Source organism: Pelophylax lessonae (assembly GCF_965119305.1).
Source record: "Pelophylax lessonae genome assembly, chromosome: 4".
NCBI classification, from domain to species: domain Eukaryota; kingdom Metazoa; phylum Chordata; class Amphibia; order Anura; family Ranidae; genus Pelophylax; species Pelophylax lessonae.
This window is the reverse complement of record NC_138771.1, coordinates 166,398,734-166,415,830: the sequence shown is the minus strand read 5'-3', so window position 1 is coordinate 166,415,830 and position 17,097 is coordinate 166,398,734. Positions and strand designations below refer to the sequence as shown.

At 38.8% G+C, this 17,097-nt stretch overlaps 1 protein-coding gene across 3 annotated transcripts in view; it reads left to right on the top strand.

The window, feature by feature from the left end:
- SFMBT2 (Scm like with four mbt domains 2) overlaps window positions 1–17,097 on the top strand; it is a 315,888-nt gene that overhangs the window by 276,736 nt on the left and 22,055 nt on the right. For all 3 annotated transcript variants that reach the window (XM_082254953.1, XM_082254954.1, XM_082254952.1), the window contains one exon: window positions 8,465–8,574. In XM_082254953.1, coding sequence (XP_082111079.1) covers window positions 8,465–8,574 — 110 coding nt within the window. The remainder of the gene's footprint in view (window positions 1–8,464; window positions 8,575–17,097) is intronic.

The following is a 17,097-nucleotide window of genomic DNA, read 5'->3' as shown; positions in this document are numbered from 1 at the left end:
AAACTAAACAATGTTTGACCCGGTGTCCTGTTCTTGTGAAGGGTTAATTGCTATAAGGGAATTTGCTAGGGGATTTATGAGATTTTAAGCCCAAGGCTTAGTTATATTTATATCTAAATGCATGACTGCAGAAATATATCTTTCATGTGCTACAGTTAAGTGGCATGACCATATGTTTGTTACTGATCTGATGACACTGCTGATCTAACCAGCATATAGATGTAAGTGGCTTAGAATACTCAACCACGAATAAACAAACTATGTTTTCTTACTTTGGGAAAGATTATTTATGTGTTCTATGGATCTATCTATTGTGTAAGAAATACACGCTTTTCTCATTATGGACTGATCAATTATTCAGGGTTTGTGTTTATAGGCAAATACAGCTTGCCTTATGCTAGGTACACACGGGAAGTTGCTTTTCCTTCAACCCAGTTGGCTAAACAAAAAAAAAAAAAAAATGTACAGATGGATGTAATAACACAAGCAATGTTAGTACAGCGATCTCCCCGTTGAACTATTGTGTTCTGGCAGGAGGACTGCCCCTGTTGTCTCCCCCCCCTCCTCCAACGAACACAGTGATCAGCGGTCGCAGCTCTTGGCTGGGCTGGGAGCGCTAATTGGATGATGATTTTCCGGTATGCTCTTTTGACAGAAGCCAGTCGCGAGACCATCCTCTGTTGGATGAGGAGCTATACACATGGGCTGAAAGTCAGCTGGTTTTTGCCAAACCAACCAATTTTGGCCAACTTCAGCCCATGTGTTCGAAACCTTTTTTTTTTAGTCCATTCGGAGTTCACTCATAGGTGTAGTTGACCTTCTTTAGATATGCATCAATCTACAAACTGTTTCTATATTACTTTTGACTTTTTTTGAGAAGGGAATCAATTTTGCCATGAACAAAAGCCTGTTGACGCTTGCTCTTGATATATCTGAAGAGACACAGTCCACTTGACATGTCTCAAGCAAGGTATATGGGGCAGAAACAATATTGGAGGGTTGATTTACCAAAATGTAGATGCTGTTCACAAAGTGGATGTTGAGTTTGAAGCTTAGTAGATAAGGTTTGAATGCTCAAAAAATATGCAATTAAAAACACAAGATTTTCCCTTGCACGTAAATGGATGATTCCCTAAACTAATCGAACATTCACTTTGAAGGGTAAATAGTCACATTGGTTAGGAAATGGTCTCTACTAATTAGACCAACCTGTATATGAAGCTAAGATAAAGAACACAGGGGCGTGACCTTAAACTAGCAGGAGGAAAATTCAAAACTAATCTTAGAAATTATTACTTTACCAAAAAAGTAGCTGATGTTGAAATAGACTTCCAGCAGAGGTAGTGAATAAGTCAACCGTAAGTGGATCCATACAAGCTTGGGACAAATATAGGTCTATATAAAAAAAAAAATGTTATACATTTTTTTAAATATAAATAAATAAAAAAACACATTTTTTTTTCTCCTATCACTCTTTTACATCTCTCTTGTGAGTCAGGAGCTTCCAGAGGACATGTACTATGGAGCGTTAACATGAAGTATGAGTTTATATTAGATACATTGGATTTTTCTATAATAAAACAATCCTTAGTGTTGCGCTAAATAATATCATATAAAACGGGTATTGAATTAAAATTTACAAAGGTCCAGTCAGTAAAATATTCTTCCAGCAGAGGTCCGAATCGCATGTTTGTGATGACCTCCCTGTATCCTCGCAACCAATCACCTGCTTGTTAACTTGGGTAGCCCCCCGTCTATAGCTGTCCTGCCTCCAGCTGTTGGCTCTGTGAGAATGGCAGTGGTGATGGCTGTGGGCATAACGACTCTAAAGGGTGGGACCGCAGGGGTCTGGATGAGACATTAACTGGGTCCGGATCCGGACCGCGGTCCGCCATTTAGTGATGCCTGATATAAAACAATCTAAAATAAATGAATAATAACATTTGCTAAAACCTCAGTTGTGACAAGTGTGTGCTATACTATAAATAACATGTGAATTATTAATACTTGTGATATAATCAGATCCTTCTTTAAAAACATGGGAAGGGGCAAGGTCAGTGACGGCACCCGGCGGCTAGGCAGAACCAGCTCCCGAGTGTAGACTGACGGCTTGCAAGCACGAATGAAGCTGCTGTTGGAGGATATTTTGTATGTTTAGACTGGTGCGCTGGAAGCACCGGCAAAATGTGAGTACCCACACTATTGTTTTTAACCACTTCAGCTCTGGAAGGTTTTACCCCCTTAACGACCAGGCCATTTTTTGCGATTCGACACTGCGTTACTTTAACTAAAAATTGAAAAATTGCGCGATCGTGCGGCGCTGTACCCAAATACAATTGACGTCCTTTTTTTCTTGTCCTTTTGGTGGTATTTGATCACCTCTGCACTTTTTAGATGTTGCACTAGAAACAAAAGAAGAGCGACAATTTTTTAAAAAAATATTGTTTACTTTCTGCTATAAAATATTCCCAATAAGAAAATTTTAAAAAATCAAAGTTTTTTTTATCAGTTTAGGCCAATTTGTATTCTGCTACATATCTTTGGTAAAAAAAAAAAAATCCTAATAAGCGTATTTTAATTGGTTTGAGCAAAAGTTATAGCGTTTACAAACTAAGGGATAGATTTTGGAATTTTTATTTATTTTTTTGTTTTTTTTTAGTGATGGAGGCGATCAGCATTTTTTAGTGGGACTGCGACAGATCGGGCCCCTAACTGACATTTTTGACACTTTTTGGGGACCAGTGACATTAATACAGTAATCAGTGCTAAATAATATGCACTGTTACTGTATAAATTACACTGGCAGGGAAGGGGTTAATACTGGGGGTGATCAAATGGGGTTAATGTGTGCCTAAATATGCTTGCTGACTGTGGGGGGAGGGCTCTATGACAGACATAGAGAAATCAGGAGTTTCAGCTTATTTGAAATTCCTGATCTCTCCCTGCCTGTCTGACAGAAGACTCGCCTGCTTTGTTTACATAAGCAGGCGGGTCTTCTGTTAGTTTATCTGACGATCGCGGGAGACCGGCGGCAATCGCCGCCGCTCCTTCCGCAGCCTGCCTCCCGCTGTGTCTAAGCACAGTGGGAGTGCGCGCCTTGCCGAGACCTCGTGCACGAAATCACATAGTTCTACGTGATTTTGCGCAGCCGAGTAGCCCTGCCGCAGTAATACTACAGTGGGTGGTTGGCAAGAGCTTAATAAAGATATGCTTTTAAGGGTATAAGCACTATAGAATTCTTTCTTTGTATGTGGCATTGCAACGGTACTGTGGAGGAGTGGAGTGAGAAGACAAGCAGTACGTATTGGGGCTAACTGGATGCTCAACCCCAGGCCGGGGAGAGGCAAAAAGGTGTTCTTAGACCGAGCTTAGGTGCAAGGTCACATCATTTGAGGTGAGAACCCAACTATAAAGGGGGGAGCACTCATCGTGGTGACACATGGATGTGTTCATTTAACTGCACGAAATGAGAAGAAAGAGTGAGCACCCTGTACAACATGGATGTCGGTGGCGGGGAGTATCATCACAAAATTTGCATAGTTGTGGACTTTATGTTTTTAAAGAAGCATCTGATGATATCACAAGTATTATAAATCACATGTTATTTATACTATAGCACACCCTTGTCACAACTGAGGTTTTAGCAGTTGTTATTATTCATCATTTTTGATTGTTTTATATGATATTATTTAGCGCAGCACTAAGGTTTGTTTTATTATGGCACTATGCACTTTACTATGAGATGGTGATTAGTGCTTGCAGCTGGCTTGATTGAAATAGTGTTGGTAGTTAGTAGCTCGCAGGATCCTTTGATAATTGCATTTATCTATGCCCCTTTCTCAGTTTTTATACTTCATTTCCTATACATGAATGATGTAAAGAATATAAATTCTGCTAGTCATTCTATTTTACAAAAAGCACGTGTTCTCAATGCCATTATACGTTTCTCTGGGCAGACCAAAGGCAAGGATTTTTACACAGACCCCGGCAATATATGCCCTTCAGCAAAGAGTTACTTATAAAATATTTATGATATTTTTCTATGTTTATTAAATTACCAAGGACAATCCATCTGCAAAAATGGAGCTGTACGTATTTGCCCATATAATTGATTAGTTTACCTTACAACTAAAACTCCACATGCTTAGTGTGTTCAACTTGAACACTGCATGACAGAAAAGAGATTAGTGACCTTTAAAGTAGATCTGGCTTTAGGGTAGAACAGGCTGTTTTAACATACTGCTTCTCTTACTGACTAGAGAGAAGAAACTGATAACCCAGCATTATTATTTCTTACATGAGAAAGGTTTTTTTTATACACTGGTAACACACACTGCAGTTTATCTGGCAATAAACATTACAATTAAAATATTTTTTTTTCACTTATCTTTAAGATGAAGGTGGAAAAAAATCTCTTAAATAATAAAAAAAAAATACCGTTTGCTGAATGGCAGAAATAAATAAGAGTGTGTTTGAATTAGGGGTGAGCACAGTTCATTTATTACTATTTACGCAATTAGTGATGAGCACAAACATTTTTAAATTTCCCTGAAATTTCTTCAAAAAAATCAATAGATCACAGCGAACATTTGCCATTGGAGTCAATGGGGAAGGCAGTTTTGATGATTTTGGAGTGTGATGTGCTTTAAATAGCTCCTGATGGTTATTGAAGCTGCTTTAAACCATCCTGGACCTGTTCTTATGCCACAAAAATGACCCCTTGTTATCTTACTTTTTCATAGAAAAAAGAAGATAGCAGATACAATAAAATAAAATCAAAATCAAAAAGTACATAAAAAAAAATGAACAGTACACAAACAACAATCAAGCATGCAAAAAAAGAAAAAACAAAACTACCCGGAATAAACCCTCTAAGTAAAGAAAAAAAAATAGATTTTTTTTTCAATTCATTTTCTGAAAGACAGCCTATAGGTTGTTTTTTTTTTTTTTTCTGTTTAACCAGCGAGTTGAATGAAAAAAACAAAGACTCGATTCCCTCATCCACACATTTGAGGTGGATGGGGGAATCTTCCCCACTAAGCTATCGTGTTCTGACAATGGGGAGACTTCCCTGCCATCACTATACACTGATCAGCACTACGGCTATAACCGACAGCGTTGATTGAGTGGAAATTTTCCAACAGGGCAGTTGTACAGAAGTCAATCGGTAGATCAACTTCTGTACAAAGCACCCTGCTCATACATGGATTGAAACTCATCTGATCCCCGTTGAACTGGACGAATTTTGATCCATGTAAGCAGGTTAATAAGCAAAACTTAGAGTTTCTGCTTTGATTATATTTTCCTGATTCTACTCATCCCTAGTTTTAAACTTGTCCTCCTCACTATGAGATATTTGGAGTATGATAGCTAAATAATGCACAGTGGTTAAGCGGTTAGCAATGCAGTCCAACAACTTTGGGGTCCTGTGTTCATTTTACAACAGGCACATTATTATAGATCTTTATAGCTCTAATTTTACACTGCTGTTGAATAATTCTAATGAATATTATACATTTAATGTTGTATAAAGCCTAAATACACAGTCTGATCAAACTTAAAACATTGAGGTGGATATTGGGGGTAAAGCCTTCCTGTTCCATTTTTCAGGCTTTCAATTGTGAATTGCTATAGAGCATGAATTACATTTGTAGGGGTCTGTGTAGAAATACACCATATTACCAAAAGTTTTGGCACAACTGCCTTTACACGCACATGAACTTGTATGGTATCCCAGTCTTAGTCTGTAGGGTTCAATACTGCGTTGGACCATCCTTTGCAGCTATAACAGCTTCAACTCTTCTGGGAAGGCTGTCCACAAGGTTTCAGAGTGTGTCTATGGGAATGTTTGACCATTCTTCCAGAAACACATTTGTGAGGCCAGGCACTGATGTGGAAGAGAATGCCTGGCTCGCAGTCTCCACTCTAATTCATCCCAAAGGTGTTCTATCAGGTTGAGGTCAGTTCCTCCTCCCCAAACTCACTCATCCATGTCTTTATGGACCTTATTTGTGCACTGGTGTGCAGTCATGTTGGAACTGGGAGGGCCATCCCCAAACTGTTCTCACAAAGTTGGGAGCATGAAATTGTCCAAAATGTCTTGGCATGCTGACACTTTAAGATTTATCTTCATTGGAACTATGGGGCCAAGCTCAACCTCCGAAAAACAACCCCACTCCATAATCCCCCCTCCACCAAATTATTTGGACCAGTGCACAAAGCAAGGTCCATAAAGACATGAATGAGCGAGTTTGGGGTGGAGGAACGTGACTGGCCTGCACAGAGTCTTGACCTCAACCTGATAGAACACATTTGGATGAATTAGAGCGGAGACTGTGAGCCAGGCCTTCTCGCCCAGAACATTGCCTGACCTCACAAATGTGCTTCTGAAAGAATAGTCAAACATTCCCATAGACACACTCCTAAACCTCGTGGACAGCCTTCTCAGAAGAGTTGAAGCAATGAAGCTGTTAGAGCGGCAAAGTGTGGGCCAACTCAATATTGAACCTTACAGACTAAGACTGGGATGCCAATTAAGTTCATGTGTGTGTAAAGGCAGGTGCCCCAATGCTTTTGGTAATACAGTACATTTGCCTATGGTCAGCCTGGAGTAACACATAATGGCATGTGTTGAGAGCATTAACCATTGGGAACACCTGCCTTTTACTGAAATAGAATAACCAGTGGAGTTTGTATTTTTCACATCATTCTTGTATAGAAAGTAGAATAAATGAAAACTGAGAAAGGGGTATAGGTATATCCAATGTTTCTCATATAAACTCCTATTTCATATTACCGCTCTTATTTACTTTTTTAGTACATTCCCACTGGAATTGTTTTCACTTGTTGCCTGGAATAGCTTTTTAATGTATATATTTTTTTTTTTTTATTAAGAAAAATAGTGCTGTTGTAGAAAGTGGAAGCAATAGGGGCATTGTGCTATTGAGTAGTGATTTTGAAATATAAATAGGAATTGATGGGCTGTACAGATAGTTCCTGGAATTTGCAGTATTCTATGAACACATGATATATAGTTTGTATGCTGGTGCTGTGTGGAACTATACTTGTTACTGTTATTCTCTAACAAAACTATCCCTGCACCCCAAAAATGTTGGGGTTTCCCCAGCACGCACTCTATGGGCTTTCTATAATTGTGCTGAAACTGGGATTGTACAAGACTGCACTGATAAATTAGAGCAGCAATATTGAAAGGTAAGAAGCACTAATATGTAGGGGTTCATGGTGCAAATATGAGGGTAAAATGGTTGATGCTGACCAATGGAAGAATGGATTGGCCTTGATTGTTTGTACTTAACTTTAGGCTGGCCATACACTATACAATTTTCTTGTTCAACTTTCCTTTAGATTTACCAAAACCATATAATATAAGTTCAAACCTGAACACTTTCAATTTGTATGCAATCAGGCAGGCCCTTGCACTACAATGTTGAAGGTAAATCTAAAGGAAATTGAATAAGAAAATTGTATGGTGTATGGCCAGCCTAAATCTATTCTAGTCTGCTTGGTCACAGAAGGTGAGGCACCAGTTTATACAACTACTCAAACCATTGCTGAGAGACATATGGAATCTACAATTCCTGACCACCTCCTGAAAATATTCATTTTCTGTTTATTTCTGACCTCAATACTCTCTTAGTCACTAGTCATCACTGAACTAGAACAAGCTTGCAGAAAGCAATGTCAGAGTTAGTCAGAAGAATGGAAGCTTTTGGATCTCTGCCATCGCAAGGAAACAAGAATCTTCAAAATCAATAGCAGGCCACATATTTTTTCAAAAATAAATAGTTTTTAATGCTCTTTTGACCAGTCTATGCAAATTTAAGTATTTACATATTCTGAACAAACAGCAAACGAATTTAAAACTGCATGGAACATATTTCCAGCAGAGGTAGTGAATCAGTCAGCATCAAGTAAATGTAAACAATGCTTAGGACTAACATAGATCTATAGTAAAAAAATAAAAATAAAAATAAAAAAGATGTATTTAATTATCTAGGCTCAGGAAATCTATCCATGTTGGGTACACTTACCCTCCACTCCCAACTTCAGCCAGAACTTTTTAGTTCATTTTAGGCCAGGGTTAAAGACTTTGTACCTTTTTATTGCCATCTTTCTCCCAATTGGGGAGAGTTCCTCTCGTAACTACAATTGGGACACAGACATAAAACCCATTTTCAGTGATGAAGGGTTTAGAATAAAAACATTCTGAAAATGTTTTTATTGTTGCCGGTGCTTTCATGTCCCAGTGATAACTGAGCCCCTATTTCTTTATCAGGCATTGAAGGGACAGACATTTTTAAAATCTTCCTCTCTATTCAAGACTTAAAAAAATGCAGGATTTAGGCTTTTATTCTTCCTGATAAAAATATACTTGGACAATTCTCTATTTTTTATTTAAACTTAACAATTGTACAGATACTAATATAGTATATTTTTCTGGCAGGTCCTCAGTATGGTAATTAATGCTGCTTATAAACCTGGACGGGTCTTACGAGAGCTTCAGCTGGTGGAAGATACATCATGGAATTTTCAGGAAGAAACTCTTAAAGCCAAGTAAGTTCCACTGATAATACAAGCAAGTTGTTTTTTTTTTATTGCTGCATTCAATCATGTAATCTGTTATCAGGAGTCAATAGTTCTCATAAAAAATGTATGCCATGTGACAGGCTTATAAATATGGCAGGTCATACTGGGCTTATTATGGTGAAGCCATTGACAAATAGGCAGCTATGTTCTATCACAATCACTTAATTTGTCATTGCTGTGTAAAATAATTATAATAGAGCAGGTTTTTGTTGCACAGGGTATGTTGTTTACATGAATCAGACACAGCATATGCTTTTAACCACTTAAGGACCAAGCCTATTTCTGACACATGTTGTTTACAAGTTAAAATCAGTATTTTTAGCTAGAAAATTACTTAGAACCCCCAAACATTATATATATTTTTATAGCAAAGACTCTGGAGAATAAAATGGCGGTTATTGCAATATATTATAATATTATTTATATGTAATGTATAAATATATTTTGTCACGCGGTATTTGCGCAGCAATCTTTCAAAAGCTATTTTTTGGGAAATAATACATTTCACTGCATTTTTTGTATATTGTGAAAGATGATGTCACGCCGAGTAAGCAGATACCTAACATGTTACGGTTTAAAATTGCGCACACTTGTGGAATGGTGACAAACTACGGTACTTAAAAATCTCCATAGGCAATGTTTTTAAATTTTTTAACAGTTACCAGTTAAGAGTTACAGCAAAGGTCTTTTTAGAATTATTGCGCTCACTCTGGTGATCGCGGTGATACCTCACATGTGTGGTCTGAACATCGTTTTCATTTGCAGGCGCAACTTAAGTATGCATTTTCTTTCATGCGCAAGCTCCTCACGGCGACGGGGGCGCTTTTAAAAAAAAAATTATATTTATTTTATACAATTTTTTATTTTTTGCACTGTTTTTAAAAAAAATTAAATAAATCTGATCACTTTTATTGCTGTCACAAGAAATGTAAACATGGAATCTAAAAGACCCCCGACCCCTCCACTGCACTTCAAAGTATTCAAAATGCTGAAATCTGCATTTTGAATACTGACAGTTTTATTAAACTGGGCACCGTTAACAACCGAGTAAACCGGAAGTGGCCTCATGACGCCGCTTCCGGGTTAATACATCAATGACCCAATCAAACCTGAATGTAAGGGACTCTGCCGGCTGGTTGCTTGGGTCTCCTATTAGGAGACCCAGGCAGAGCTGTGGAAGGCAGCGGGTGGGGGGAGCCAAGCGGCTCCTGAGATGCATTGGCTGTTATCTTCTGAAAGCCGACTGCTGGCTCTAAAAAACGGTACCGGGATGATGCCTGCAGCTGCAGGCATCATCCCGGTACAACCACTTCTCTGAGCCGATGTACAAGTACATCGATTCGCGGGAATTGGTTAATAAATTGTGCAGACCTGTAGCAACTTGAAAGAGTTTCAAACTCAGCAGTCAGTAAACAATATGCACTTTATGCACTGGCCTTAACCTAGTCTAGGATTTTGGCCATATTCTATATAAAGTGATCAATAGAATCAGCAGTGTCTAAGCATGTATTTGGCCCTTTGTACTTGTCCCAGCCAGGTACTCAAAAGAGCTTTTCCACTCTCACCTGCATTGTTAAAGTAGGTTTTTAGTACAAATTAGGCTTAGTACACATGGGCCAAATGTTGGGCGACATCAGCCTGTTGAATAGAAACTGGCCAAAATTTAGTCCGGGTATATTGCCACCGGAGGGGCCATGACTGGAAAAGGTCTGCTGACCAACTCCCGAACAGTCAATGGCTGAGAGTGATGATTGGAGTGTTCTGGCAGGGGGCCATCTCCCTATCAGAACACAATAGCACAGTAGGAGAGATTGCTGCACTAACTTATCAAATTGTTACATCAAATTGGTATTACAGTGGCTCCAACCTAAACTGTCAGGTTTTTTTCTTTCAACCCTCTGGGTTGAACAAAAAAAAAAAAACTATTAGTGTGTTCTAGGCTTTATGCTGCAATTCATTTCCACAATTTTTTGCATGAATATTTAATCCCACTTGTCTTTCATCAAAATCTAGTAGGCTGCTAACCTCTCATGGGCGCTCCCAATTCTTGCTGGGTGAGTGGTACCAATCATCATAGCAGATCCTTTTGCATGCTTTTTAGGGCTCAGCAACTTGCTTGTTTTTCCCCAAGACAATGATCTCTGTTCACATACAGAGTAAAAGCATGCTGATGCAACAACCACCTAGTGTCACTTCAATAAACTCTTATCTGTTATCAAACACACTTGTGACAAATTCTGTTTACCATGTGTTCAACACAGAGGCTTTTATCGCAAGAAACAACCAGGATAAAGCTTATAGGTTGCCTCAACACCTGTTGGTCGCTTATGCATTTGAAGAGGACTTTTCACTCTCAAGGAGCAACACAAATTTTGTGCTCACTTATGAAGTGACTCTGTTCCTAAAGCTAAAATGTACAGATACACCACAAAATGAGATGATTAAATCAGACCTATTTGATATGCTGTGAGTCCAATCCTTGCAATCTCTCTTGCAATGCTACAGTTGTAGCACTGGTATCGGACACTCCTGAGCAAGTCATCCATCTTTGCATTCTCTAGTTTCTGCTATGTCACTTCATGATACAGTAGTATTGTAGTGGCTGAGGAGACACCATAGCACTCAGTGGGGGATCGGGAGTTTAACCTACCTGTAGTGTTGCACACCAGGGAAAGCCAATTACATAGTTAGTCAGGTTGATAAAAGACACAAGTCCATCTGGCTCAACCAATAAAAAAAAAAACAGTAAAGAAAACCCAACCATACAATCCAATATACACAATCCTATACCTGCAGTTGATCCAGAGGAAGGCGAAAAAAATCAGCAAAGCATGATCCAATTTGCTACAGCAGGGGAAAAAAAATTCCGTCCTGATCCCCTGAGAGGCAATCTGATATTCACTGGATCAACTTTACCTATAAATATTAGTACCCACTTATATTATGTACACCCAGGAAAGAATCCAGGCCTTTTTTAGAGCAATCTAGTGAGCTGGCCAGAACCACCTCTGGAGGGAGTCTATTACACATTTTCACAGCTCTTATTGTGAAGAAACCTTTCCTTATTTGGAGATGAAAACTATTTTTCTCTAGAGGTAAACAGTGCCCCCTTGTCCTCTGTGTTGACCCAAAAGTGAACAACTCAACACCAAGTTCACTATATGGACCCCTTATGTATTTATACATGTTGATCATATCCCCCTTAATCTCCTCTTCTCATGAGAGAATAAACTCAGTTCCTTTAATCTTTTTTCCTAGCTGAGCTCCTCCATGCCTCTTATCAGTTTGGTTGCCCTTCTCTGCACTTTCTCCGGTTCCCCGATATCTTTTTTAAGAACTGGTGCCCAAAACTGAACTGAAATTCCAGTGTATTATTCATCCTATTTTATAGGATTTCCTGTAATTTAATGTCTTTCATCTAGTAGTAGGGTCACTTTAATTCAGCATTGAAACTTTCCAGTCAAATTTAGGATATTAAAATTTAACTAGGAATTCACTTTAAATATTAATGATTTTTCTTGGTTAGTGGATAATGGCTTTGTTTTCCTGCAACCGTCTTTTGTAAACCTAAAGGGAAATAGAGAGAAATGTTTATGAGTTAGGTAAGTGTAAAAGGAAAGTCAAAATCTAACCTGCAAAGCTCCTTGTCTACATACACATTTTGGGTCAGTGGCCTCAGGTATTGAAACAAGAGTGTCAACTTGATAGCCAGGTAACTAACACTTGCTGAATGAAAAGTCAGCAATGACTTCCTGCATATTTCTCCTAGGACAGGTGTCCTTCAAAGCCCATTCCCAGGCAAAACATTTCCCCCTTCCACTCTCACATGTTTTTAAATAACTTCTGAAGCAATCCTATGCTCACCTAAGGCAGCCCAAAAATTTCAGTTTGTTTTTGTTTTTTTTCGTTCAACTAGTGGCTTGAACAAAAAAAATGACTTGATTCCCCCATCTACACACTCAATGTGGATGGGGAAATCCTCCCCATCAGAATACACTGATCAGCATTGCTGGCTATAGCCTGCAACAAAGATCAAGCAGGTAAAATCCAACAAGGCAGCTGTACAGAAGTGTATCAGTAGATCGACCTCTGTACAACCGCAGTTCCCGTACATGGAACAAAAATTGGACGGTCCCTGCTTAATCAGCTGAATTTCAATCCATGTATGGCTGCCTTAAGTCTGCTGTCCTTGTCATCAGCATCATTTCCAGGTGCTGTGGAATGGTAATCTAGAACCAACACACAGTTCCATTGTGCAGACATCATTGTAGTCTTTCTTCTGGATCCTGGATCCAGAAGACATACTGCATTCATACTACAATCTTAATGTGTTACTAAACCCAGGACCCTCCATTAGCTATTGATCCCCCACAGTACACAGATCAATTTAAATGCAATTATTTTAATAAAAATAATCTGCTAAATACCTTTTCTCATCAGCAGTATATAGCAGTCTTGTGACTTCTATCAGTGTCTGGTTAAAACTTGCAGGAGGAGTTTCCATTCTTCTTTGACTGTCCTATGAGGCTCCAGTATCCCTAATCCTCTGTTTGCCCTGTGCTGATCACATGCCCCCCCTCCCCCCCAAGAAAAAAAAACTCTCTAGCAAACAAATCAACTGAACATGTGCAGAGTGCCCCCCACGGCTCTGTACTATCAGAAGATGGATTGAGGACAGTAAAAGAAGGGTAGGATTAGAGGAGACAGGATCAAACAGCCTTTTTACACAATGCGCAGGATTAACCCCTTAGGTTTCACAGTGAGTATAACCAGCATGATTTACTGCATTTACAGACTGATTTTATTGTTGTGGGTTTAATAACACTTTAACTTTAATTAGGTATTAAAATGTTCTTTTTTTTTGCTATGAGATAGTAATATAATACATTTTGCCCACTGATAGCAACATTCCAAGCAATATGCCAACAATTTATATATTTATATATGCACGTTTTTTTAAGGTCACCAAAGATAATAAAGTGGAGTACAAAGATTGATACTATTGTGCATCTTTTTATTATAAATTCCATCAGAAGCAATCAACCAAAGCATTTTTATTAATTTCTTATATAGTTGTTTAGGTATAAGTTAAGGGGGTAATATATATATATATATATATATATATATATATATATATTAATATTAGCAAAATATATAAGATAAATATTTAAACTGCACAAGTTACACTGCCATATGTCATATAAAAAATTCCAAAAGTCCTGGGAATGCTGGCCTTATCTGAATCAGGCGCTAAGGCTCTCTTGAAATAATTGTACCTTCCTAATGACCCGTGTGGTGGGGGGACGGCTCCCTCAAACCGGACCTGGCGACATTGTTCCTTAGGGCTCTGGGTCCGGGGTGGAGGGGCTTCTTGCCCCCACACTACATCCAAGCACGGTTGTATACTTTATCTTTATCATGCTACGTTATGCCACCTTGCTACCATATGATATACCGTTGTACAACATGTGATGCTTTGAACATTGTATGATATTCCTGATAACTCTGATTGTCTGCCTTTGCACCATTCATCTGTTGCTCTCACTATATGAGTGTGTACATGCATTGGAACCTGTTGAATATTTCAATCTTTTGTTTTATCTGTTTTGTCTATATTTTCTTATGTAAAACTCAATAAAAATTTATTGAATGAAAACAAAAAAAGTTACACTGCCAGATGTAGAAAAACGGGTCAACGCTTAGCTCAGCACCTAAGATATCTTGCTGCATCTAGCTGAATAAATAAACAAAAATACATTTTAAAGTGTCTATTGACTTTTAAATATATTGTATTTATTTTACAATGCTAGTAATATATTTAAAAATGAAGGAAAGCTATACATGATAGCGTTTTACCTTTTACTATACTTATTCCCCCAGCAATGGGTTCAGTGTGCTTTTCTTATAGCTAAACGTAATATCCTATTTCCATCGGTGTTAGTTAATTTAGGACTGATTACAACAGATTTTTGTTATCCCAGTTTATAGCGTAGATTTACAGATTTTGAAGTATATTAAAAGCATGAAAAGATTTGTGTGCCTGCTCAGTCTGTTACAGGCAGGCAGAATATACTGAAATGAAGTGGAGGCATTCTGCCAAATTATTTCCAAGCAGCTGCTGCCAGTTTTGTTTCTCAAGTGCGCAACTGACTTCCTGACTCCAGGAAATGACAATCAGATATCTCTCTGGATCAATAACCTGCTGAGTATGTTTCTTAGTACTGTGCTCTCAAGTGCTGCAATTGCAGAGGCTAAGCCGCTAACTGAATCCCGCTAGAAACTCTGAATGGCGATTTATTACACAAGGAAGATTGCCTTCACTTTCAGTTTTAATAACTTCATGAAAAAAAAATCTATTGATACAGATATATGGCAATAAATATTCTATTTTCTGCTCTGATTTGCTTAAAGACCAACACTGGGAAAACTTGAAAATTCTCCTTTGCAGTGGGGTTACTCCTCTACTACAAAGGTAAATGACTCGTTTAGGTCAAGGAGTCATATAAGGCTCCTTTCACACTAATGTGTTTTTTCATGCTTTTTGAAGAAACTCATTTCATTTTTTTTTTTAACATGTGTTCCTATGGAACAAGTTCACATTAATGCATTTTTGTGCCTCTGCATTTTTGGAAAGGGTCAGGGACTTTTTTCCCGCAAAATGCAGTGTTTTGCAAGTAATAGACTTCAATGGGCATGGATTAAAACAGCAAGTCCTGTGTTTCTGACGTGTTTTTGACATGTTTTGTATTATTTATTCTGCCCAACAGCAAATTGGCCAAAAAAAAAAGGAAAGAAAAATCAAAACCGCAAAACGCATTAAAAAACGTGCCAAAAAATGCGTGTCCAAAAAGCACTGCTCAAATGCTCAAAAGCAACAAGCATAGGTGTAAATTGAGCCATAAAGAAGATTTACTTACCCAAACCGTGACTCCTCTGTGCTGCTAGACTGCTCCCCACAATGTCTTCTTCCATATGCTTCAGCAGTCTAAGGTCTTGACGTAATGATGTTAAGGGGCAGCCCACCATGGGTGCATAGGGGGCATTGTCTGCCAGGGGAGCAGAGGATCAGAAAAGCAAAAGGGCTTTTATATCCATAGGTGTGACTCAACCCTTGAAGAAGATTTACTTACCCAATCTGTTACTCCTCTGTGCTGCTAGACTGCTCCCCACAATGTCTTCTTCCCTATGCTTCAGCAATCTAATGTCTTGACATGATGATGTTAAGGGGCAGCCCACCGCGGGAGCATAGGGGGCATTGTCTGCTGGGGGAGCAGAGGATCAGGGTAGCAAAAGGTCTTTTACATGCATAGGGGACACTCGAGCCTTAAAGAAGATTTACTTACCCAATCCGTGACTCCTCTGTGCTGCTAGACTGCAACCCAAAATGTCTTCTTCTCTATGCTTCAGCATTCTAAGGTCTTGACGTAATGATGTTAAGGGGCAGCCCACCGCGGGAGCATAGGAGGCATTGTCTGCCAGAGGAGCAGAGGATCAAGGAAGCAAAGGGGCTTTTGCATACATAGGTGTGAATTGAGCCTTAAAGAAGATTTATTTACCCAATCCGTGACTCCTCTGTGCTGCTAGAGTGCTCCCCACAATGTCTTCTTCCCTATGCTTCAGCAGTCTAAGGTCTTGACGTGATGACGTTAAGGAGCAGCCCACCATGGGAGCATAGGGGGCATTTTCTGCCAGGGGAGCAGAGGATTGGGGGGGGCAAAAGGGCTTTTATGCTGCCCTAGAATAAAAGAGCACCTAACCCTTGCAGCACATTCACAGCCCCAATGCATGGGAGAATTTTCAGACTTCCTAGAGTTTGGGTTTAAAGCTCCAATCCAGCTAAAACTTTTTTGGGGATATAATGGGGAATGCCTACAAAAATTGGGCATTTTCCCTCATTTTCTGTCAGTACAAGAAAATTAAAAAGTACATAGATTTTTTTTTTTCCAGTTGGGGCAAAGAATAACAACAAAAATGCATTTGACCCAGAACAAATTGGACCAATAACATAGTTATATATTCATAAAAAATGTGTTTTTTTAAATGCTACTAGTGTAAGTACCCAAGTACATCTCTATATATCCCCACTGAAAATGTTTGGACATGGAGGCGGAGGACATGAGCTAGAAGCAAATCAAGCAGTAATAAGATGATGACAGTAAACATGCTGACAGGAGAATCAAGCAGAGTGAGCAGCAGAATGACTTATTAGTGTGCTCAAACTGCTTCAATGCATAGTCAGCAGGCTGGGAGTGTTTTACCAAACGGTACTGTTACTTCCTGGCTGGCTATGCTATCAGGCAAAGGTGCTTGGATCACTAAACTGGCTGCACAGGACAAAACCTTTGGCAGGTAAAACAGTACACATATATGTATTTCTATGTGTTTTAACTATACATGTAGCCACTTGCCTGGAGTTTTAACGTTTACAGGGTAACTCCACTTTCGTGGAAAAAAAATTTGCAAACAAAAAAATATTATTTAGCGTATACA